This window comes from Aythya marila (genome assembly GCF_965140915.1).
Source record: "Aythya marila genome assembly, chromosome: 23".
Lineage (NCBI taxonomy): Eukaryota > Metazoa > Chordata > Aves > Anseriformes > Anatidae > Aythya > Aythya marila.
The window spans coordinates 4933266-4957972 of NC_139064.1; the positions used below are offsets into that span (position 1 = coordinate 4933266).

At 54.3% G+C, this 24707-nt stretch overlaps 1 protein-coding gene across 1 annotated transcript in view; it reads right to left on the reverse strand.

Annotated features, from left to right (window-relative positions):
* Positions 1-926: 926 nt before the first annotated feature.
* The window catches only part of LOC309886892 (protein CEPU-1), a gene marked incomplete at both ends in the record, with an annotated part of 132292 nt that continues 108511 nt past the window's right edge, over positions 927-24707 (reverse strand). The window contains 5 exons of the mRNA XM_082778196.1: positions 927-1027; positions 2414-2446; positions 5355-5506; positions 6172-6292; positions 6932-7066. Of these exons, the coding sequence (XP_082634322.1) occupies positions 927-1027; positions 2414-2446; positions 5355-5506; positions 6172-6292; positions 6932-7066 (542 nt within the window). The remainder of the gene's footprint in view (positions 1028-2413; positions 2447-5354; positions 5507-6171; positions 6293-6931; positions 7067-24707) is intronic.

The window sequence follows — 24707 nt, forward strand, 5'->3', positions numbered from 1 at the left end:
GCGTCTCCCTCCGCCGTGATGTGCGGTGAGCATCGCCCATTCCCTTGGCGTTTTTGGCAACGCTGCCAGAGGAACTGTTCGGTCGGCCGCGGTTCTCAGGCGTTTCGAGCTCCTCGCCTGCGGACGAGCCGGCACAAACCTCCTCGGTGAACAAACTTCTCCCCTCCGCTTGCTCCCCAGCTCCTGGTTTTCTTTCTTTCTTTTTTCTTTTTTTTTTTGCATTTTTGTTTTTTAGGAACTAAGAGTTCTAGGCTCATATCAGAAAATATAATTAATAAAATTAACCGTGACTCAGAATCCCTTATCATTCACGATGTCCGCGTGGGGTACGATGAACGCGTGGCTCGGCACCGGTCTCCTTCCTCCTTTTCCTTTCGTGGCGGCGTGGTAGCTGTTGAAGATCTATATATCTATACATATATATATATGTATATGTGGATATATATATATATATTTCTGAACACAAATGGCGGCACGGTCCATGAGAAGACGGGGAAATCGCGGCAAAGAAGAAAACCTGCGCATCCGCACGGAGGGGCCCCGGGCGAGCGGGGACGGCGAAGGGGACCGGGGGGGACAGCGCTGCACCCGACCCATCCTCCGCGCTGGCCCGTGGCAGAGAACGACGAAACAGGGGAGAAAAAGTGGTGGGCGAAAAAATAAACAAAGAGGAAAGAAAAAGACTCAGTCGCGTTGCATCTTCAGCAGGAAGCCTTGGATAATTTTTTTTTTTTTTTCCTCCTTTTCAAATTCACTTTGCATTTTTTGCGTGTTTTTCCTCTCTCCCCCTCCCCCAGAAGGCCTGGCCGGACACTCTCTCAATTCTTATGATTATTTTCGGAAACAGTGAATACATCTTCTTCCTCTCCTCTCTGCTGTCGCTCGCTGGCCGTGGTCGTCGCCGCTCTGTGGGGCCGGCTCGGGGATCAAAACAGGCGGGCGAGCTGGGCGAGCGGCAAGGCGAGCAGCCAGGCGCAGCCACCTCGCCGCCACGCGCCGTTGTTGCCGTCGTGCACTGCACCGGGGCCTGCAGGAGGGCGAAAAACACCCGTGGTGTTAGCCACCGAGCAGGGAAGGCAAAGGAAGACAAAAAAATGCTGGCTGGGACCCTGGTGTTGTTGCAAATAGCGGGGTGGCCGCTAAAAGGTCCCCGCCTGCAGCCAGCCCTTGGGTTTGGGACGTGGAGCCCATCATGGTCCTGGTTCCCCAGCCCATAGTGGATGTGGCACTGCGAAGAGACCTCTGCAAAGGGCCTCCTCCGAATTTTCTCTGAGTTTATCACCTCCAAGTTTGGCTGAAGCGTTCCCCCCGCACCCCCAAACCACCCAGCAGCAGTAGTGCACCCAGTGCCCAGTGGCACACACCCTAACCAGAGCCACCCTGTGTCCCACCAGTGCCACCTCTGTGCCCCCTGCCCCGCACCATCAGGGCAGGATGAGATGGGTGAGGAGGACGGTGGGAGAAGCAAAGAGAAGAGCTGCGTGAGGAGCTCAGTGCGCCATGGAGAAGGGTACCTGACCCGGTGGCTCTTTGCAGAAACACCCCAAATTGTCCTGCCCGAGTGGGACCGCCCAGGAGGTCAAGTCAACCCTTACTTTCAAGACCCTGGGACGTGTCCTCTCTCTCTGCAACCCTACTGAACCCCTAACCATTAGGAATCCCCTTTGCAGCACACTTCCCACACCCACAGACACCTCACACATCTGCCCCAGAGCCCCAAACCCTCCCGGCACCAAGCTGCCAGGCTCAGGGGCAGATCTGGGGACAAGAGCAGCCTCCGCGCCGCGCTATCTCCAATCCCTCCCGACATCTAGAGGTCACCCCGATGGCTGCCCGCTAAGTGTGTTACGAACAAAGCCACGTGGCTACCGAGCCCCAGATGGAGATGACAGCGGTCCTGAGGACCCGGCTGAGCGATCGATCGATCGATAAGATGGGGCGGGAGGCGGCGGGAGCACCCACTGCCCCGGGCTGCTGATGTAGGGAAGAGCAGCACGTTGCCCACCCTGCCACATCCCAGAAAGAAAGGCACTAAAGCAGCACTAAAAGCATCCCAGAGGAAGAAGGACCGGCTGCAACACGGTGACACAGGGCAACAGGACCACGAAGCCATCCCTGCCTGCGCCCTGGGCAAGAGGGAGGAGAGAGGAGGGGACGCGGCATGCGGAGGTGGCCTGAGGTGGCCACGTTAGTCTAGCAGGAGGGACAGAGACAGGAGGGCTGCTAAACCCAGAGTGGCTACTCTAAAGCAGCAACAGGGAAGCTGTGAGGAGCCTCAAAATCATCGCCATAGGAGCTGCAGCAGTGGGGTTTCGGGGGGAGGCACTCGCTGGATGGGGGGCGGGAGCCGCAGGGACCCGCGGGGAAATGGAGAAGGGGGAGAGCTGGCGTTGCGGGGGCACGGGTTACTGACCTTTCCAGGGTGTCAGAGCGGTTGTTGTCTCTTCTAAAAATCAAAGAACAAGTCAAGGTTAAGGCACAGGGGCAGTGGCAGGCTCGAGATGCTTCGCCCAGTCTGCCCTCGACCTGGGGAAGACGAGCGGGCGGGGGCAGCACGTGCGATGCTGCCACCCAAATCCAGCCCTGCTCATTTGGGGACACCGAGGGGGCTTCCCGGGGAGGTTTTAGCCCAAAAGCAGCCTCTGGGAATCTACACGGATTGCACGAAAGGGGAGCAGGAGTGGGCTTTTTTTTTTTTTCCCCGACTCAAGAAAATTATTTGATTTCAGAGCACTTCATCACATTAAAGACAGCATCAAATGAGCCACTGAATTAGGTGGAAGGCCTATAATAAGAATTGCTACATGTTAGATAAAGCACCGGTTGACCTCCCTGAAAAAAAAATAGATTAAAAAAAGGATTACAAGATGTATTCCATGCCAGCCTCAGCCACAAGGCACTGGAAAGCCTCACGTCACTGCACCGACATGGATTAAAGCTGTATTTGGGGGAGGAAACTCCCAAAGGTTTGTTCAGCCTCAGGGAAGAGGGGATGTGCACAAAATTGTCCCCAAAACCACGTGGATGAGACATTTCTCCTGCAACCGGTAGGGCACCCATTGCCCCTGACTTGCATTTCTGCTTGTGCTGTGAAAAATAAGGACACACAATAGGAAATGCAGCTATGAGCAGGAATTATAGGGGGATTTTGCCCCCAGCACGAGGTGATGGGGACGTCCTGCCCATCAGGGTCCCTCTGGGTCCCCTGCTCCAGGCCACAGCAGATTAGGGCAGCCTGGGGAGCCATCAGCCCCAGGGGGGACTCGGTTAACGGGAGGGAAAGGATCATTGAGCCAACTTCATGGAAATTACACATGGTCAGAGGGCTCCAAATTCCCTCCCTGGTGGGATGACCGCTCAGACCGAGGCAGCTCAGGGGGGGCTTGTGCCATGCTGAGGGTCCTGTGCGACACCTCCCCACATCCCACGTCCCTTACGGCACACACCAAACACCTTTAGCAGATGGGAACCCAAATAACAGGCAGCTCTCACGAAGCCATCAGCAGAGAAAAGTCCCCAAATTAAAGAATTTGGGGAGGTGGGAGTATGAGCCCTTGTACGAGGTCCTGGGATACCTGAGATTTTAATCCTGTACCCCAATAAGGAGACCACAGCCTCGAAGCTAACAGAGGTGCCCCTGGCTACATGGGGAATTTGGGGAGGGATGGTGGCAGCAGAAGCATGTGGCCCCGGAGGTGTCCTGTCCCTCTCCTGAAAAATGGGGTCATTGGACAACAATTACCAGAAAGCCCGGTGGGGAAGAAGCTGAGATAGTTTCTAAGCAACCCTAATGATGGCTTTAACAGCCAGGTAACAATGCTAATGTCTGTCACTTACAGCACCGATTTTTTTTTTTTTTTCCTGCAAAAAAACGATCGCTGTGCTCATTAACACCCAAGGTCAGAGCTACACGGGGGCTGCGGGTGCAGACCTGAGCATCAGCAACGGGAACTCGCTCTCATTTTGGGGAGCACAACCCAACAGCCGGCACCGACACGAGATGAGGATGATCCCCTACAAATTTTGGGACCCTGGGCACCTTGTGCCATTGTGTGCAGCCTGCCAGCCCTGAGCAGCCAGTGCAGCAGCCACCTTTGGGGTTAACACTGCTTTGGGGGGAGAACACAGCTTTTGGGGGTTACACCACACATGCTGCCATTGCAAAAAGATGACGAATGGCACCAAAATGCTCAGTGAACCCACAGGGCCGGGCACTGCACAAACTCGCACTGCCCCAGAACAGCTTCCCACGCGCATACACGAAGCCAGAAGAAGACACATGATGGGCAGAGAAATGCAGGGGGGCAGCAGCAAAACGACCACGTTTCCAGACACCCTTCCTGCTGCCCCACCGACACAAGGTGTTAATTGTTATTCTGTTTTCCTTTTATTTATTTATTTTAATCGCAGCACGCCTACAAGTCAGCTGTGTCTGCCCCTTTGGGCACAGCGGGGTCCTGCTGCAGCCCTCTGTGTCCTACAGAAGAGGGGTTTCTGTTAGCCTCTGGGCTTCATTCAATAATTCACACATGCTAGGAAAGGGCTTGCAGTGCCAGGAGGGCTCAAGGCCATAGCAGGTTGGTGCCTCCTATCAAACCCTCTTAGACTAATTCCAACCTCCGCACCACTCTGGGATTTGTTTAACGTGGGCTGGGATTAATGTCACCTGTGGTCACTGCTACCACGGGACAGGACTGCCACGTGGGTGCTCTCCTGGGGTTTCTCCTTGGTGTCCCCAGCAGGACATGATGTGGAAGGGGTGACAGTGACACACTATGCACACACCGGGCAGCTCGTGGCAAACCTAAAGTGAGCCCGGGACAGGTTGGGGAAGGAGATGGGTGGTAAGGACGAGGACAACAGCGGGGCTGAAGCTGGGAGAGGACAGAGGTCCCCAAGCCCTGCTTCTCAATGGGATTCAGCAGTGAGGATCGCCTGTCTCGTATATCTTGCAGGGAATTAGCCCTGTGGCCATGGCACAGCACGGCGGGATGGCTGGCAGAGGAAGGATGATGCCTGGGCACCTTGCTGCGTGCCGTCTCTCCTCCCAAAGCGAAAACCAGGGGATGCTTTCAAGAAAAGCCTCTTCTGGGCATTCATCAGAGCAAGACAATGGAAAACCATCAGCCAAGTCTTATCTTCGCCTTGACGGCGGATGCCAAAAAGGTGCCCACCGCCTCTAGGCAGCGGCACACACAAAACCCAAGTCAGGAGCTTCCAACACTGGGCTAGAAAGGACGAGCAGGAAGCACACATCTCCCCAAATCCCTGCCTTCCCACTGCAGGTCTCACACGTTGGCGGTGGCTCCGTGAAGCCGTGCCCTTCCCTGCCCCTTTCCCTCGGCCCCGCTCACCGTAGAGGATCATGCTGGCGTTGGTGTTCCCTAGCTGGTTGGAGGCTACGCAGGTGTAGTTGCCGTAGTCCTGCTCGGAGACGTTGAAGAAGGTCAGCCGGGAGAAGAAGGCTTTGTTTTCCACTTTCAGCCCTTTCTGGCCTTCAGCCAGCCTGGGAGGAGAGCAGAAGGGAAGAAGGTGATGGGGATGGTGTCAGGAAAGAAGCACGTGCTGTTTTCCACGTTGCCCTGTCCTCCAGCCTGGCCTGAGAGCAGGGACATGAGGTTTGGGGGCAAGACAAGCAGAGCAGGCAGGAGGAGAGAATAGGGAAGGTACAGGGGAAGTATGGAGATGGGCACTGCTCTGCTGGGCACCATCCCCTTGGTGCCAGCCCTGTGATGTGTGGAGGTGTCCCCAGAGATGCTGAGCCACAGTGGGCTCAAACCTCCCAGTGGGACACAAGCCCTGTGCCACCACCTTTCTCCTGCCCTTCCAAGAGCCGGGGGCTGACGCTGCCCCTCTGCCCGACACCACGCATTGTAAAGATGTTCCCATCCTCTCCTCACTGCTCGGCTTCGTGCCGCTGGCATCGCTTTCTGCTGTCACGCTTCCCCAGGCAGGGATTTACCGTGAGACCCAAATCCGGAGGCGTGGGCAGCAGCGATGCACGCCCTGCCCGCACAGATGGAGACCAAAACCTGCCTGAGGATGCTCCTGCTCCCCGCTGCACGCCGCCACCAGCCCCTTCAGCCCCCAGCATTTTCCAAAAGCTGAAGCGGACGCTGCTGGGGGTCCGTGTGCCCCCTCCCCAGCCCCCTTGGTCCCCCAGGCTCTTACCTCTTGTCGTCTTTGTACCACTGGAAGTCGGCAGAGGGGACGGCGGAGGCCTCGCACAGCAGGATGCCCTTCTGCCCCACCGGCACCCCGGTGCTCTTCGCGTCCGAGATGTACGGCGGGTCTGCGGGGAAAACGGGAGCCGGGGGTTGGTGCCTCCCACCCCTCTCCTCTCACTCCTTTTTTTTCCCCATGTTCCAAGAGGAAAAATCATCTCCGAGCCCATGCCCAGCTCCTCTTACTTTCACACTTCTTTTCCCAGGGGTTTTGGCAGGGGGACCCAAAGCACATCCTAGCTCCACTGGAGCTCCCTGGCTCTCTGGCACCAGATGCATCCCTGTGCCAATGCCCAGCAGCTCAAGGGGTGGCCAGAGAGGAGTTTGGGAGGGTGTTCAGCTCTGCCTCTGAGCATCAGCAGTGCTGCTTTCTTCCTTGCTCTTTTTTTTTTTTTTTTAGAAACAAAAAAAATGCCTATTTACTGCTCACTTCTCTCCTCTCCCCGGAGGTTATCAGCACAGCATCTCACCATGGGCGGAAAACCCAGGTTGAAGGAGACAGCTGAGGAGGAGGTGGAAAAAAAAAAAAGCTTGAAAAAAGGGGAAGAAAAGGCCAAAACGCCACCTGCTCAGAAACCTGCCACTGCCAGCCTCGGCAGCGGGGCCAAAGGCAGGGTTTGCCCAGCGTGAATGTCCCCAGCCTCTCAGGGTGGGACAAGGTGGCCCCATCCCATGGTCGGTCCCCAGTAAGCCCTAAGGGTACTCACAGTTGACGGTGACTTTGACTCGCTGGACAACAGGCGCTGCCACGTCGTTGGAGGCGCTGCACTCATACTCGCCCGACTGCTCCCGCGTGATGCCCGTGATCTCCAGGTACTCGTCCTCGCTGATGAAGCCCACAGCTGCGGGGCAGAGGGGTCGGGATGTGAGTGAGGGGACGCACGGAGACCCTGTGCCCAGCCGTGACCGTGTCACACAGCCCCAGGACCCGCTGGGAGAGTCCTACCCCAAATCTCCCTGCCAGAAAGGTGCCTGTGAGCTCTGGAGCCCTGCACTGGCCCCAGCCCTGCTGAGAGCATCACTTGGTGGAGACGTTGTCCCCAGTGTGTGTAGGATGGGCAGGGTGGTCCTTGCCAAACCTGCACCGGCTCATCCCATCCCACCTTCCTGCCTGGAGGCGCTGTCAGGCTCTCCATGCTCTCCATACAAACCTCTCCTTAATTTTTCAGCTTCAATTAACTCATGGCCATCTATCTCCATCAGTTGTGGTACCAACACCACCCTCCACCTGAAAAGTTTTGTCCCTCTCCCCGTGCCACTCCAGGCTCAAAACCATCCGGCTTTCTCCAGCACCCACCATGCGCCCACCCTGTCTTTTCCCCCGTGCCGCACCCCAGCTCCTGCTTTACTCCAACCCGGCCAGATGCAAGGAGCAGCTTTTCCTTTCCCTTTTGTCCTGCACATCACATCCCCTGCGCCGTGCCGGAGCCTGCTTCTCTTTGAAGCAGCAGCCCAGCCAGCCAGGCACAGGTGCTGGGCTGCGATAGTCGCTGGGCTGATGGAGATCGCAGCCTTACAGCAGGCACCGAGTTAAAAAAAGGAAGCGCAGCAATTAGGACGTGGCTGCTAAACATCCTGCAGAAGCACAGCTCACCCGCGAGCCGACAGCACGAGCGGGTTTTAAACAGCCCCAAATGGGGAGGCGGCATCTTCTTCCTTTCCTCGACACCTCCCCATCGCCTTTATCAGATCTCCTGCAGCTGAGACGCGATAATTACGGCGTGAAGCATCTCCGAGACCGGTGTCACACTTAATATTCCTATAAATTTTAAACGGTAGTCCTTGGTACATATGTGTGGCAATTGGTGTCATATTTTAATTAGGCTTGCCCTACACCATCTGAAATTAATAATAGCTTGAATTACCAGTGTAATTTATAAATTAACATTGCTGCAGCATTAGGAAATAAATTAGCTCTGGACAGCTGTTTCTGGGAGTGAGTGCCAATGGCAGCGAGGCCGGGCGCAGGTCCCTGCTCCCAGGGGACACATCGAGCTTGGCCAGCGGGGCTGGGCAATCCCATCCTGGCCCTCATTTCCACCCGAGGATCACGGTGTGTGCTGCGGTGGCTCCATGTGCTTGGCTGGTCAACCGGGTGCATCTTTCTCCCAAGACGTGCATGCAAAATGCACGCACGGGAGGATCCCAGCGGGGCTCATGCTGCCCGTGTCCCACCAGCTCGTACGTTTATAGCTCCTCTTCCCATGGTACTGAAATAGTGAGCGCAGTCACACACCACCACCGGTGGAGGCAGCTGCCTTAAACACACACCTAAATGGGGGTTGCATGTAGGGCCTGAGCCAGCATCGGTGCGTTTTAATGCCACTGTATGGCTACACCGGGCCAGCTCCTGCAGCGAGCACCTTGCTGGCATCCTGATGCCCAAATCCCACCTGTCACTCCTGCCAGCTCACACCGGGGTCGTTCACAGCCTGCACCAGCAGCAGCTGCCTTGGCATCGGGTGGCCCCGGGGTGCTGCACATCCTCTGCTCCCTCCCCAGCCCACCCTGCCTTCTCCATGCAGCCTGACCGAAGCCCCCTCGTGCTCAGGCAGCACACTGTCTCGTACTGACCCAGCCTGGAAGGCATCCCCACGTCCCATCCCCATCCCATGAACTTCAGAGAGGGGTGACACGAGTTTTTCCATGCAGCCCGCCGTGATGAATTGCTGCCGTCCACCTGCATCCTCAGCCCCGCGCTGAAATCCCACCGGAGCGGCGGGCTGTTAAACCCGCTGAGCTCATCACTACTTAGCACCACTGAAGGGCAAGATATGAAGGCGTTACCCCAAAATCAATATCCTTTGGAGACACAAAAATTACAGTTTTATATCCACTGGGCCTGCAGCAATGTGGGCTGCAAAAAAAAAAAAAAGAAGAAAAGGAGAGAGAGGGAAGGAAAAAAAAAAAAGATCCCTTTTATGGCTGACCTAGAATCGGCTTCTCAGTAGCACAGCGCTGCCTGCTGATAAAATAACGGCACAGCCGGTGGCCTTCAGATGCTCTGCGTGCAAATCTGACTCGGGTTTATGCAAAGGCCCAGATAATTCTCTGCTTCAGAGCCCTTCCCCGAGCGCGTGGGAGCTGGCTCGCACACGGCAAGAATTATCGCTCGCCGTAGCCGAACCGCGGTGCTCGTCTGCGGTTTGATCCGGGAGCAAGGCAGCCCGAGCGCGTTTCATTACCCAGCAGAAGACTTTGTTAAAGTAACGGTGAGGGTCAGCCTGGCACCTGCAAAAGCTCGGGAAATTGAGAGATGAAGGCTCTCGGCTTTCCCTCTGTGTCTGCGGAGTGCAGGAGTCTGAAATAAGTGCCCGGTAATTGGCCTGCGGAGACGCAGAGCGTTCGGGGTTTTAGGGTCTGAGACACTTTGCATTGGCATCCGTGGGGTTTCGGCTTTATGGAATCGACCCTGACACAGAGAGCCCTCAAAGTTACCAAAACACAGTGCTTTGCATGGGATCTCAATGATGATATCATTATGAAGACCATCCCTGTGCCGGACACAGCCTCATTAGTGCCAGGTACCCCGGGGCAAGGTAAAGAGGAAAGGAGGAATTCCTGCCCCAGGGCACTGGCAAAACGGGCAGTGCTGGGTGGGTGCTGGCCGGTGTTCTCCTTTACCTGCCTGATTTTAAGCGTATGTACACACAGGCCAGCCGAGATGGTTATGTACACAGGCACAGAAGCCGTGCAGCCGCGAGATGCCCATATATTTATTGCTCCTGCAGTCGTGCAGCGCGCGGTGCCGGAGCTGATTTGTGCCTGGTTCGGAGCTGGCCGGGCAGACGCTAAGCGTGGAAGTCTCATCTCATCTCCTTTCAGCGCCTGCCTGCCAGAGGGCTTAATGAACAGGATACCCAACACTTCTTGGGTTTTATATCGAGAGCTTCTTCTGATGGGGAAGTGGCAGTAAATAAAGAGAGAAGCCATGCAGCTTGTTATGCGCTGCTCCAGCTGAGAGCACTGGAAATGAATGGGCTCAAAAATCAACGCGGTATGCGAGGAAACAGCAGCTCTGGCTCACGTCCTCCCAGCCCCTCCTGCAAAACGGGCTTTGCTGGGAAAAAAAACAGCTCCATAAAGTTGCTTTGCTGCAGCCGGCACTGCTGGATCGTGCCAGTGCCCACGTCGGTCGAGGGGTGAAGGCACAGACCGGGAGCAATTGCTGCTCCACTCCGCTCTGTGGCCTCTCTGTTTTTTTTTTCTTGCTTCCAATGGGGAGGTCGTGTTGATATCCGGACAAACCTCATTCATTAGTGATGGCTAGAGAAGGAAAAACAAATAGACGGGACCTGGGGAGCAGGGTCAGGGTGAAGCAAACACAGTCTGTAAGCGCAGACCTCGCTTTATTGAAAGCAATAGGGTGCACTTGTCACTGTGCCCTCCGGGGTCCCCTGGGGCCGGTGGGGTATGGCAGGGACATTTATCCACACGCTGAGTTGCACAGGAACACAGACACTGCTTTGGGGTAAGCTCAGCTCCCAAAGCTTCGGGGCAAGGCACAACCCTGCCATCCCAGTGCGGATTTTGGGTGGGGATAGTTTCTCCGACCGGTCTCGCATTTATGACACCCTTTGGGATTGTGATGCAGGGCACACACGGCTGGAGCTAGGGCAATGCACAGGCACTGGGGTTCTGGATCAGTGCCCAGGCCACTGCTCCCCCTGCCTCTGTCACCGCCCGGAGCTCGGGCAACTCCACCTGAACCAATTTCGGGAACTTCTCAAGGCTGTCTCTGCCTGAGCACAATTAGCGGCTGAAATATTGCAGGAGTTAATGGCAGAGCTCTCTCATCTCCTCAGGAGCTACAAAACCAGCACAGCTAGCACCCATTATTGTTATTATTAATAATAATAATACAACACAGGGCAGAAATGGAACAGCCACTGACGGCTCCAAAGAACAAAGCTCACTCATCCGCTGAGGATGAGGGACTAACCCGCTGCAAAGTGGGGACACAGGGAGCGGACAGGGACAAGGGGCCAAAAACATGGCGTGGGGAGAAACACAGGGAAAGGGGAGGTGGAAAACCAGAGCCTGCATCCCCCTGCATGGCATGCACACAGACCATCACATCACCTACTAGTTAGGGCTTCCTCTGGCAGCCCTACGACTCTGCAGCTGTCCATAAAAGCCAGGGCTCAGGGTAGGGGAAGCAAAACCACAAAGGCTGGAGGGGAAAAACTCAGCCCAGAGCTGCAAAACAGCCTGGACAGACTCGTAACGAGTGGCCCGCATCATTAGCAGAGCTGGGAAGCTCGGCAGCATTTGGCGTGGCATTCAGGAGCCTCCAGCACGGCCTCGCCAGAGACGGCCACGAGCAGCCCAAAGCACAGCGGCATAAATAACCGAGTGACGGCTCTCGCGTGGTGCGGAGGAGATCAGCTGCTGCTGGTACGTTTGAGTGATTGCCTTCCACAAGGCAGCAGTTGGGGCCACGTTTTGCAAAGCCCTCCGAGGAGAGGAGCGTGGTCACTGCAGTGCTGGGGGAGCTGGGACGGGGAGGATCCAGCCAGACCAAGGTGAGATCTTGCTCTGGCACAGAGAAACAAGCCAGCCTCAAAAATGGCTGAGCAGTGCTTGGGGTCCTGCACGGAGCAGATGTGATGTGGTGTGGGGAGATCGGGAGCCTCGGGCATCCATATTCCTCCTTCCTTGCCTTTCTCCTTCCCTTGCTGCTCCTCTTTTTCCCGGCCCGACTCGTCTCCCCTCTGCCTCCTCCCACCCGTTTGTTTCCATTGAGCCTCTGACAAGATAATAACTCACCAGAAAGCGAACACATGTTCCCAAATTAATTACGTGCCACCGTCCCCCGGCTCGCTGTTGTGCCCGTGTTCAAGTCCCTGGGACATGTTGCTTCCAGCATCCCTGGCTGGATGTTGCCGCGATGCCGTTAGCAAAACCTCCCCGGCACGGCAGCGAGGCAGCTTGCTGCAGCATCCCGAGGAGCTTGCTAACACCTCCCCACAACACAAGGCTCCCAGAAGAGCTGCTGCTGTTATTGCTGGGCCTCACATTAGCTCCTTGCCCCTTCTCCAAGCCCCGTGGCACTAAGCAGGGCTGCGCTAGGGCTTTGGTCTCCCCATGGGCTCTGGATGCCCAAATTCCCAGTGCCGGTCCCAAGGCACCGCCACGCCGCTGCGCTTGCCATGCACCAACCGGGCTGGCCGGAGAATGAGAATATTTTATGGAGATAATTTTATTAAAATGTTTACAACAATGCAGATATTGACATCTAGCTTCAAATCAATAGCACAATTTATTGTCCTTCAAGGTGAACATTAAGCCAAGCTGCCTATTAGTCAATATTTACCTCCAAGGTCTATAAATCTTTATACTGGCTTCAGCAGATGTTGACAGGGGTTGATTCCAGATAAGTAAAAGTAAGAGTGTGAAACATTGCTCCTTTTGGAGGTGAAATAGTAACTAGTTAATTACAGCCCCTACAGCAATTCTGAACTATCAATTTATGGCTACTTCTGGCAATAAAAATTAACATCGCGCAGACTCCCGGCTCAAAGTGACGCTCTTAAAACCAAAAGCCATTTATTTCCCACGTCATGCCAGTGCAGTGGTGATGGCCTTCTTACAACAGTTTATAGTAAATAAATACAATATACAAAGGTAATAAGAGAGAATTGTCAGTGTCCGAGACCTGATTCCCCCTTTTCCCTCTGCAGCAGAGGGTGGGAAAGTGCAGCGCGGGTGATTTAGTAGCAAAGCAGGGGCAGCTCAGCTCCTGATGAGCAGCAGGGAAGGAGGAGGAGGAAGGAAACCACCCTGAAACACCAAAATGCCCCAAACCCGAGTGCTCGATGCAGGAGTGACACAGCCCTGTGAACGTGGGGAAAGAGCAAAAGCTGCCTCCATCACTTGCCCTGGCCATGGGTGGGGGAAGCACCCCCTTCACCTCTTACTGACCAGCATTACCTGCTCCTGATTGCTCATTTAACACAAAAGGAGCTGAGTTCGGGCATTTCAAAACTTCTCTTGTTCTGCTGATTAGGGCACTGACCCCGCTCCAGCAGCCTCACCTCCACGTCCCCCCTCTTTCCAACTCCCTGGTGCTGGCTTAACGCCGCCACGCTCCGATGGAGAAAGATTTGGGGTAATTAACCTGCTGGAAATCATCCAAAGCAATCAGTAAAAAAATGATTTCTTGAAGATTACCCTATCGACCCAGGCAAGCATGGTGCGCGCCTTCCTTCCTCTCAAGAATACTGCAGCCCCGTGCCACGGGCTCCATCCACGAGCCTGCAGCAGGGTGACCCCTTTGGGAAGCACATTTCCAGCACCAGCTCCTGGGGGGACACCGAGCACCCGCTCTTCACTTCTCACCAGCCTTTAGAAGAAGGATGGTGAGCCCAGAATTCAGCCCACAGCCACCAGAGATCATAGGCATGCTTACATAGGGCCAAGTCTCTTTTTTTTGAGGTTTCCTGATAGCAAGGAAAGAAATCTCTCACCTTATATATATATATATATATTTTTTTTTTTTTTTTTAAATTAATTCACATGTTTCTAGGGTTTATGTTATGTGAAGTCACAGGGCATGGTGCTCCCACTGCCTGGCTTTGGCACGGTGCTCATGAGTGCAGGAGCTTTGCAGAAGCCACCTCCACCACTGCAGGGCAGGTGACTGTCACCGACTGCGCCCGGTGTCACCAAGACGAGGGGAAACACTTGTGTTTTCCTTGCTTGCACCCTTCATTGAATTGGCTTCGGCAGAACTTTCACATCCAATTTTGCTTCGTGTCCTCGTGCACGGCTCTGTGGGCTGCAAAAGAGCGAGGCAGCCGGTGACACCGCTGTGCTGGGGGCTCCGGGTGCCCCCAGGCAGGTGCACACTGAGCGATAGATCCACACTCGCCGTGAAGTCCTTCTGCGATGGGATCGATGTCCCCTCCTCCTCGGGGCCACAGCAGCCTGTCCTCATGCACAGCCATGCGGCACGGCAGAGGCACTGGGTTTTTCTGCTCCTTTCAGCTATTTTGGGTGTAACTGGGAGCCGATGATGCCTTCTGTTTCTTCTTGAGATGCGATGGAGGAGCCTCCTGCAGACTCCTGGGCGTGATTTTGGGCTGATGCACACAGAGGTGAGCGTTTCAGAACAACATGAGCATGCGGACAGGATGTGGGGATTTCCACAGGTGTCCTCCAAACACAACCAGGAACAAATCCCACAGGCTGCAGCTCTGCAGCCCCCTGCCAAAACCCCTCTCTTTGCATTGGGGATGACATCTATCCGGGCTCTCTGACTTTCTGTGCTCTCAGAGCTGGATCTACCACAGGCCCCACCTTTGTGCTTGTGCCTGCTCTGCGATCTACCACCAGCCCCAAGACCATGCCTGGCTCTCTGATGCCCCATGACAACCCATATAACCATTAAGGGGTGTGTGCAACACATCTCACTGCCCACTGGGCCATGCAGCTTGCAGACACCCTCCTGATGCCATCACATCGCCTACCCCCAGCTGGTCAGCCGATACGCACAGCCTGCAGCCCAACCTATATCCACCATGGATGGCCAACACAAGGCACAAGGAGCTAAAAATGAGGAGGTGGCCCATTGCTGACAGCAGTGAGCAGGTTCCCTGGTACAACCACCTCACCCCTGTGCCATGCAGCAGCCAGACCTCCTGCACGAAGCCACACCACGCCGGGAATGCCTGCCTGGTCCGCTTGCCTTGCCGGTGCCGTGAGCCGCAGCCGAGCTGCCCATTATAGCACCATTGTGCAGAGTTTTTAGCTTAAAAGTCCTTGAAAGTTTCCCACTGTGACTAGTCAAACAAGATCTTTTTCACTTTCCCTCTCTTCTCCGCTAACAATATTTATACTCATTTCTTTTATTGAAATCTATCTGCCGCCTGTTCTATTAAAGCCGCCTGAGTGGCAGCTCCTATTCTCCGTGAGCCCGCAGCCCATCTATTCTCCACACAATGAGGTACAAGCAGTCTATCTTCTATTGTGCTGCCCGGCCTTCGGCTCTCAAATCTTCCATCTCAAAAAGGCACGTCAGAGGTGCCAAGATGGAAAAAAATCAGGATCCCGGGCTGCACGGGGGCTTCCCAGTGCAGCTGAGCCCCTGCCCTCCCTCTTGGGGAGAGATATGGCCCTTCCCTCTTGGGATGATGTGACCGTGAGACCTGTGATCCCCTGGGGATTTTCCTCTCGTCCTTCCCATCCCACACACTGTGACTTCAGCGCTGTTTGCTGCTGCTCGTGCACGCGGCTGGCAGCTGCCGGGATGTTTGCGAGCTTCATGCGACTTATTTGTTACCGGGAATAAAAAAGGAGCATTAAACCCTTTGTTTGCGAGAAGTAGTTCCTTGGGAAATAAAAGGATTATGGAAATTAATATTTAAAGAAACAAGACACAACAACTTGGGGACCAGCCACCCTTGAATGAGGCTGTAACTCAGGCGCAAACGAGCTGCGTAAAGAACGAGCCCTTTCATTTCCATGCGTGGCAGAGCTGGGCTGGCTCCGAAGCCTCTTGGGGCTCAGCCATGTGGCAGTGAGCACCCTGGATGGGCAGATGGGTGCTCCCCAGCCCCTGCCTCCTCCCCAGGTGCTGCTCACAAAGCCCAGAGGCAGCAGAGGGGCCGGGCTGGCCACCACGTGCCACCCTCTGCAAGGAAATTAGCTGCGGCTGCAGGTCACCAAGCAGTAGTAAAGATGGGTTTAGGGCTTGTTTGGGGGCTCTTTTCTTCAAGATACCAGCATATTATCACAAGCATGGAGCCAGCCAGCTTCCTCCTCAGTGTCTACCTGCTTGGAGGGTGAGGTGGTGGCATCTGTGGTGGCACCGAGGGTCCTAGAGGAGAGGTTTGGCAGTGCAGACATTGCCACCAGCACCGAGTCTCTTCCCAGACAGTTTTTCTGCTTCAGTGGAGGCGCACATGCAAAAGGCCCAATGCAAACCACAAATGCTCACATGGAGCCCCATGGGAATGGAGGGAAGCTTTCTTCTGATGGTTACTGATGAGCCAGCATCTCACGGCCGCCCTGCGCTCCCGCTCGAGCCGCGATGCCGCTCTCAAGGCATCCAAGCCTCTCCATCCCTGCCTGCAGCCCAAGCAGTCCCCTCGCCTTTCCTCCTTTCTCTTCCTCCCCACCATTTTTCCCCGTTGCTGCTCGCAAGGTGAGAGAGGACAGTGTCGCCAGAATGAAGGATTCTCCTGCATGCCCTCTCCCAGCAGCGGCCCTAATTCATTTTTCATGGCCCCTCGCAGTGACAAAAGCCGCTGCTTCTCTCTTGTAAGCGTGCGCCGTGCAATAAGTCAAAGCTGATGTGCATTTTCCCCCTGGGTGCCGAAGCTGTGCTTTTGATTTAATTTGTCCTGTTGTTTGGCTCCCAGCCTTTGCCGGCGAGTTCCTTTGGAGAGGAGGCAAGGTAGGGCCCCATACGCGCGGAGGGGCTGGCTGACAGATGGGGTACAGTGGGTAGTGTTTAAATAATTTGCCGCAGTGATGCCGGGATGTTTGAGAGTGACAGATGCTCCTGGAGAAAATCACTCAGACAAACACACACATCCTGTTTGCGGGAGCTCTGCTCCTCAATTAAATCCTGTTGCAACTTGGCTTTCCTGGAGCCCGTCCCGTTGCTGGCAGCTTTCTCCAGGAGAAGCCGCGGTGCGCAAGGCTTAGCCCCGGCTAACACCAAGAACTGAGCTGCTCCTGCCTGCTGTTCGCAGAAGTCGTGCAAAGCACCCCAAAAAAATGCCATGGAGGGTCACTATCGCAGGTATCATGATGGGGATAACGGTGGCAAGATCCACCCCTCGCCCTCCAGTCTGTAAGAGCATCCCCGGTGCCAACGCAACTCGTGGTGCCCCACTTTCCTTCGGATTTGTCTGCAAAACATCTGCTGGTGGCCAGGACCGTGGGGTCCCTCTGGCTGCAAATTTAAACCCAAAGGCTTTCTCCGCAGGACAAGCTCTTAAGACGCAATTTCAATCCAAAGCGTTAAATGGCTGTAACCTCAGCTAAGCTGCATTTCAGCCGCATTAAGAAAATATCCCTAGGAAGGGAAGCAAGTGGCATAATGGCATTAGAGTGAAAAAATAAGCGTCAAGTGCTGACTAAATCCATCCAGGGTGCTGGCATGAAGTCCCAGCAATCTGGGAAACTTTCCCTGCACACAGTTCATGGCAAGCCTGGCCGACAGCTTTCGGGGAATGGGGGATATTTTCCTTTCCCCTTCTTCCCCTTGGACGGCGACCACCCAGCCCAGCACGGAGCCAGCTCGTCACGCGGGGAATTTGGTACACGGCGCCTGTCAGACCGAAACGGGGGCAGCGAGCCTGGGGAGCCGACAGGCGAGGCGAGGGCTGATCGGAGATAAATTTCCAATTTTTCATAAGACAGGGAACAACCGTTACACTGAAGCGAGGCGGGGAAGCCCTGATAACAAGGCTGATGTGGTGACCCGAGGGTGCCCGGGGGACCAGCGCATGGCTCACACCGCTCCGCAGCAGCCCTTGGTGGCTCTCAGCCAGACCCCAAAGCCCATCTTTTACCCACCAGAGCCGTCCAAACTGGGACTGGCTGTCGCCTCTCCATCATCTTTAGCCCGTCTTTATTTTTTCAGACACGCTATTTTCCAGCCCAGTGGCCTTGCTCTGTCCCTCATGTTTTATGGCACTGATGTCTCCATTTCTGGAGGACCATTCGCAATATTGCGGCTTATCAGGAGAAGCTGGGGGAAAGTGCAGGCAGTGAGATGGGTGGGGGATGACTGGGGAATGGGATCTGAGGGCAGGGAGCTGGGGATGCCAGAACCAGTGGGGATGTGTGATACTGGCCCCAGGGAACTGGGAGGGACTGGAGAGCGGTTTGAGCCCCACAGCATCCTGGCAGGTGGGGTGGTGAGGGGAGCAGAGACACCCCTCTGCGAGGGAAAAACCATTTTAAATAACAGCAGTGTATCACAGGAAGGGGAAAAACCCCTGGGCTATGGCATTGCTGCAGCTTTAAATTATACTGTAGGAGGATAAAAATAAAAGAGAGGAAGACAGAGAGAGAGGCCGGGAGGAAAAAGAATTGCCATTGTTTTACCAAGCAGATGGGAAAGTTCAGGGGATCAGAAAAAGACTATTATTATCTTGACTCGACCGAGAGGAGATGGGAAAGGAAGAGGCATTTTTTTTCTCCACGGTAAGGAATGCCATGGCAGAAGTCATTTCAGCAGGAAACGGTGGTGTCAGCTGCGGGCAGCACCCGAGCTATCTCCACGGCCAGGGCACACCACTGGGATTTGTTTTTTTGTCCCCTTCCTGATGGCAGTGACAGTGCTGGATGTGGCATCGTGCAGTGCTACTTCAGGGATGGGTGGTGGGCATCTGCCACCACCTCCAGCTGCAGGAACCTGCCCACCATGGGGCCAGATGTGCCACCAGCTGTGCCCACTGCCATGCAGGCATGTGCACACACGTACCCAGACACACACAGCTCCTTCTTCTTGTACAAGCAAGCCTGAAGACACACAGGCACCCATATTTAAGTGCTGGCACCCTACAAGTACCCACGCTCCTGCTGCCCTGCCCCATGGAGGACGCTCTGCTTTGCTAAAGCCATGCAAGGGCACACAAAATATGCAACAAGTCTCCCCGCTTTCTTCTGCTGGCCATGTAACCACCAGCAGAACACTTTTCTTCCCCAATTCATGTGACAAGCTCTATTTTCTGCCTCTGCACGCTTCCACGCACATGCTCTGCCACTCCAGGGCTATTTGTTGCTGCTCAGCAGGCACAGGACGGGGCAGCAGTCAGCTCCTTGCCCAGCCACGCACACTGGAGACAAGAAAACCCTTTCCACACGTGCTCAGGCTAGGGAAAGGGCCCAGCCCCAAAGCCTGTGGTGCTGGCCCAAGCAGGGAGAGCAGACAGATTTACAAACGGGCACACACTGGTGTGACTTTTTCCCTGCAAAATGTCACGGCTGTGGGATAGGGAGGTGAGGCGGAGGAGCTCAGCTCAGCTCCGTCAGGTCCTGGACATCTTTTGCCCATCACATCCCTCCTTGTAGCCCATCTCTTTACTATTCCCCAACTTTCTTTTCTTTCTAGTATGTTGTGTGTTTTCTTTCCTCTCTCCACCACATGTTCTTCCCCTCAGTCCCTAGACCTTTCTGTGCCACCTTTCCCTCTCTGCTCCTCCACGATGCCCTGACACCTTCCTGCAGCCGCCTCCTCTGCATCTTCCATGCCACGAGCATCGCTTGCACCCGCACCCCTGGGATGCAGAGAGGGGGCTGGCAATCTGCCCTGCCTAATCCCGCAGCTACTGACTCCTCGTGCACTTAATATTCACGACAGAGAGAAACATTTCACGGCGAATTGGACGCACATTCAACTGGAAATGGAAATTTTATGACTCTTCTCACTCTGAGCTGCAGATTACACCAGCTGAGAAAACATGGAAGCAAATGAACAACCTGTGAACTGTAAAGTATATTAATAATGAAATCACAGCCCGGGAAATGAAGGCTTTATTCTGTTTATATTCTGCTCCATTAATAGAGAGCACTCTCGCTAGCTCCACCCCATTAGCCAGCAATCTGCACAGAGGAAGAGCACAAGGCAGGCAGGGGAACGGTGGGCATGGGGAGAGGAGTTAGGGGCTGTCCTTCCCACCAGGACAAACATCAGAGGTGCAGGACTTTGGATCTGAGCGTTTCCCTGTGCTGCTTCCACCTACAGCCACTGAGGGCAGGTGAGGTATGGGATGCCCTGAAACTCCGTGCCCCGTGCACCAAGGAGGTGTTACAAGGGAAGGAAAGGAGCAGAGGAAGAAGAAGAAGGGAGCAAAGGAAGAAGAAGAAGGGAGGATGCACCAAACTCATCACAACCTCCTGTCCCTCCAGGGATGGAGGCATCCCAGATGCATGTCTGCACCCCCAAAGCCATGTCAATGGAAAAAATTCCCTGGGGCTCGACAGACCTGGACCACATGTTACGCAGTCTGGCCAGGCTCCATCCTCCCCAAAACAACTGCCACGGCTTATGCAAAGCACATCACGGGAGCTAAAATGAGCCGGAGCTGAGTTTTCTATAGCTGAAGCGACCCGGTGTTGACAGAATGGGGACGCGTTTCCACAGCTCAGATTTTTATAATAATACCTCGGGGGAGTCTCTGGCAAAGTTTGGCCCAAATATAATTAGTTTGCACAGCTATTAGGGCCTGATAAAAGGTTTTAATTTGTGTGGAGATCTTTCACATCTCAGACACTCCCGTCCCTTGCTCTTCCTCCGCTTCCTAATGCCAGCTGAATGAAAGGCGAGTCCCAGGCAGGGAGCGAGCCGGCGACACAAAGCCTCCCATTTACCCGGGAAGGAGGGAGCCGCTCTGATCACTAAAGAAGAGACAGAAAATCCGGCAAGCCGACGCTGTCGGCGTGTTGTTTTTTTGTCCGCTTCGTCCTACCCTGCACAATAAGTAAATAAATGAAACCCTTCCTTCTGCAGCGGCTGGGTGAAAAGATACAGGGATGGGTTGAAAGTCGCTGTCTCCACACAAAGCCGAAACGAGGGATGCTCAGAGAGGGCGTCACGCCGGGCACCGGAGTGAATGGAAACTTCCCCGCTCCTCTCGCCCAGTCCTGCTGCTGCTGTGCATATGCAGGGCTTACGAGATTGTCATGCAAATAGGTCGGCTTGGGAGCAAGAAAAATAAATCTCCAATATTCTTATTAATATGGCTTTGCACAGGGCCCCGGCTCCCTTCTGCAGGGCACGCTGCGAATGCAGATCGGGGCCTTTTGCAATAGCGTGGTGCCTCGGAAAGGCAGCGAGCCAGCGATGGGATGAGTCTGTGGATAAAACCTTGGTGCAGGCAGAGCTGCCTGCTTTCTGCCTGGGAAAAATTTCCTGACACGGGCGGCTGTACCTCCACACGAGCAGCCGGCCCGCACGCATCCCCGGATGACAGCGAGGAACTGCGCACGCCTTGCCTCTGGCAAGGAGGGAAAGCGTGACATTGCAAAGCTGTGTTTAGGGAGCACGCTGAAGCAGAGAGTTATTTTTTTCTTTTTTCCCCTTTCCATAACAGAAAGGCATTGCCTCATTTGTAGCTGGTAGGGGTCTAGTTATTTTTGTACTAAAATGCATATTTTAAAGGCGGCTGTGCCAAATATGCAAACAAATCAGCTGAGAGGGCTCATTTCCACCATGCAGGGAATCAAAAATATTACTTTTATATATACACGCATATAAGTACATAATCTCCTATTGCTTCGAAATAGCAGGTAGAAACAGGGCACATCAGTGGAGGGGAAATGCTACAAAGAGCTAACCACAGCCAACCACTCCGTGCACGAGGTGTGTGACGCATTAACCAGGTTTAAGTCACTCCTGCTTGATCCTCCTCACACAGAAAGCTGCTGGCACTCCAGGGGCGAAATATTCACCCTACTCCTGGCAGGATCCCCTTGTAGGATGCAGCACAAGTGCAAGAACTTTGCAAGCAAGCCCTGGCAATGCCAGCCACCAGCACTGCCTTCACCTTCACCATGAGCATGCACAAAGCGTGCCCTTGGTGCTGGCACCCCACGTGGTGCCAACAGAGTTGGGTCACCCACGACCCTTTTCCCAGTGGATCCATCCAGAGGGCTCTGATTAAGTGTGCATCAAAATGGGTGGCAGATTTACAGGTTAACAATGATTTAGTGGAGTGCACTGCAGCCAAATTAATGCCGGCTATAATGTAGTTTACCTCATTAAACAATGCACACCAAGATCCTGTCTGTTGTAAAACAATTGGTCTCTGAAGCCTAGTGTTCATCTTCCAGGGTTGCTGGGAGATAATAAATGGGTAATATTCCGGCGATAATGGTAATGGAGTCACGGCTCAGAGCTAATATTATGGCAAAGCAGTAATTATTTCAACAGTAAACAAGGGGACGGTTGAGCTGCCGACAGGATTGGAGCCTGTTGAAATGCTTCAGTTAATTTAGCCGGAGCCCAGGCCTGCAATGCCTCCTGGAAGGAGGATGACGATCTCGGCTGAGTCTCTGCAAGATGCTTATTCCTGGTGGTGCCTTAGCATTGGCTTCTGTAGGTGGTTAAGAGCCACAGTGCTGGAGAAAGGCCACTGTGAGACCAGGGGGATGCATGCAACGAGGTGAATTGGGATGCTACATACAGCTCAAAGCACAGCCCAATACAGCTCAACCCAACCCAACCCAGCCCAACACAACAATCCAACTCAACCCAACCCAACCAAACCCAACACAACACAACCTAGCCCAACACAACACAACACAACACAACACAACACAACACAACCCAACCCAACCCAACCCAACCCAACCCAACACAACACAACACAACCCAACCCAACACAACACAACCCAACACAACACAACCCAACACAATACAACCCAACCAGACCCAACCCAACCCAACCCAACTCAGCTCAACCCAACCCAGCTCAGTGCCAGCTCTCTGCTCCAGCCACATGAGAAGGACTCAACTGCCTTCCTTTAGACACTGCATGTCTACAGGCCCATACAACATCTCCACAAGTCCTTCTTCCCAAAGAGGGGTTCATACTTCTGCTTTCCCCAACACCACCATCTCTGGACGGCTCTGGTGTTTGTTCAGATTAAATACTGAGAAGAGAAGCAAGGCAGATGTATTGCCTCCTCCAAAACCTCCTGAACCCACAACAAAAGACAGTGCAGAAACATGAGACTCTGAAGGAACACAGAAGCAGCCTTGCACAAACCCTCTGCTCTCTTTGAGAGCTGCTGCCCTGTTAAAATGACCAGCAGAGAGTACAGCTCGCTGTTACTAAGTTAATTAGGTGACTTGATTCAGGGTTACAGGGAGCTTTCCCTAGGGGATGCTGAGCTGATCACTGCCAGGGCGATGACAGCGCAGAGGCAGGCAGAGATTTGCCACCCAAGCGGATTCCCCTGGCTTCTCCCAGTGCCTCCTGGCCAGGCTCCAGACCTTTCGTCCCACCTACAAACATCCCACGCTGCGCTCGCCAGGCAAAGCCGCCCCTGCCTGCAGTTCAGAAAGGATCTGGAAGGATTTGGGACAGAAACTGATGTGCTTAATGGACAAGCCTCTGAAGGGAGGAGATGTGTCCCCTTCCCAGGGAAATGCAGCTCCTCAAGCTGCATTTTTTTTGCAGCAGCTTGTCTTCTTGTTTTAAGCCCCGCCAAGAGCCAGAGAGAATCAATATATCCAAATATACCAGACTTCTCCCAGAGTCCCTCCGCTGCTTTGCTGCTGATGTATAGACAGATGATCTCAAGAGACCTCTGCCACATTAGGCCACCAAGTCTCATCTATCTTAAGTGCATATACGAGCTGTGATTACTCCTGCGCCCAAGCACCTCACGTCCTGAATGCATTTATCCTCCCATCAGTCCTGCCGGATGAGGGACTGCTATTATGCCTCTTCCAGGGAGGAAGCGGAGGGCTGCCGAGGTTAACTCAGCTGATCACAGAGGACACCTGGGTCGGGGCACGACGGGGGCCTTCTGAGCAGCTCGCCCCCCTCGTGATGCTGCCTGGCCAAGCAGCGAGGCAGCACCGGCCCCGTGCGTCCCAGCTCAGACGTGGCGCGGGGCTCTGGCTCCGCACGGGCTCCAGCTTTCACAGCCGAGCCTAATCCTAAGATTAATGAGGGATTCCTGCTATAAAGACCTCTTGATCAGCCCTCTTACGAGTAAATACACCATCAAGCCAAACCATAATGTTTTCCTACTCTGGCAGCCACTGTCTTAAGCCTTACACCAGAATCCATCATACTACAGCGATAATCAAACAGCAATTAGACAAAACCATGGCAGCAAAGTCCATCAAGGGTCGTTAAGGATGACAAGTTGGATGCAGCCCCTGGCTGTAGGATAGCCGTGTGTGGCAGATGGGTGCTGGCCAGGCAGATATGCCAGTGGTGTATCTGCACACCCGGCCAGTTTGTGCACCCTTTCCCCGTGCCCCTGGCCCTGTACGATGCACCAAGCGTCACCCGGTGCCCAGCAGCTCGGGACACTGCACTTTTCCCTAAGCCGAGAAATTCCAGCTTTTGTCCACCGAGAGACTGACAACATGGCAATCACCATGACAACGTCAGAGTTACCCAAAAAATAAATAAAGAGCCCAGTAACTATGGAAACACCTGAGTGACCATAACCACACTATTAACTGGAAGATCTCGCCAGTTTGCGGCTGGCATCAACACCGTGATGCTAGGGGCCAGAAAAAATCTTAATCCTTCGAAACAGAGATGCTGGGTGCAAGTACAGTGCACACACAGTAACACAAACACAGTAATGCACGCACAATAACGCACACACAATACTGCTTTTCGGACCCCCTGCACAACCCACACACCTTCTGAATAGGCACTGCTGCCTTCGCTCTGGGTTTATAGCTTGGCCACGGCTATCTAGGTCCTTCTCCCTTTGCCCTGCTGGGGATGCCCCTCTTGACTGCCATCCTGTTGGGCTTGGCACCTCGTGGAT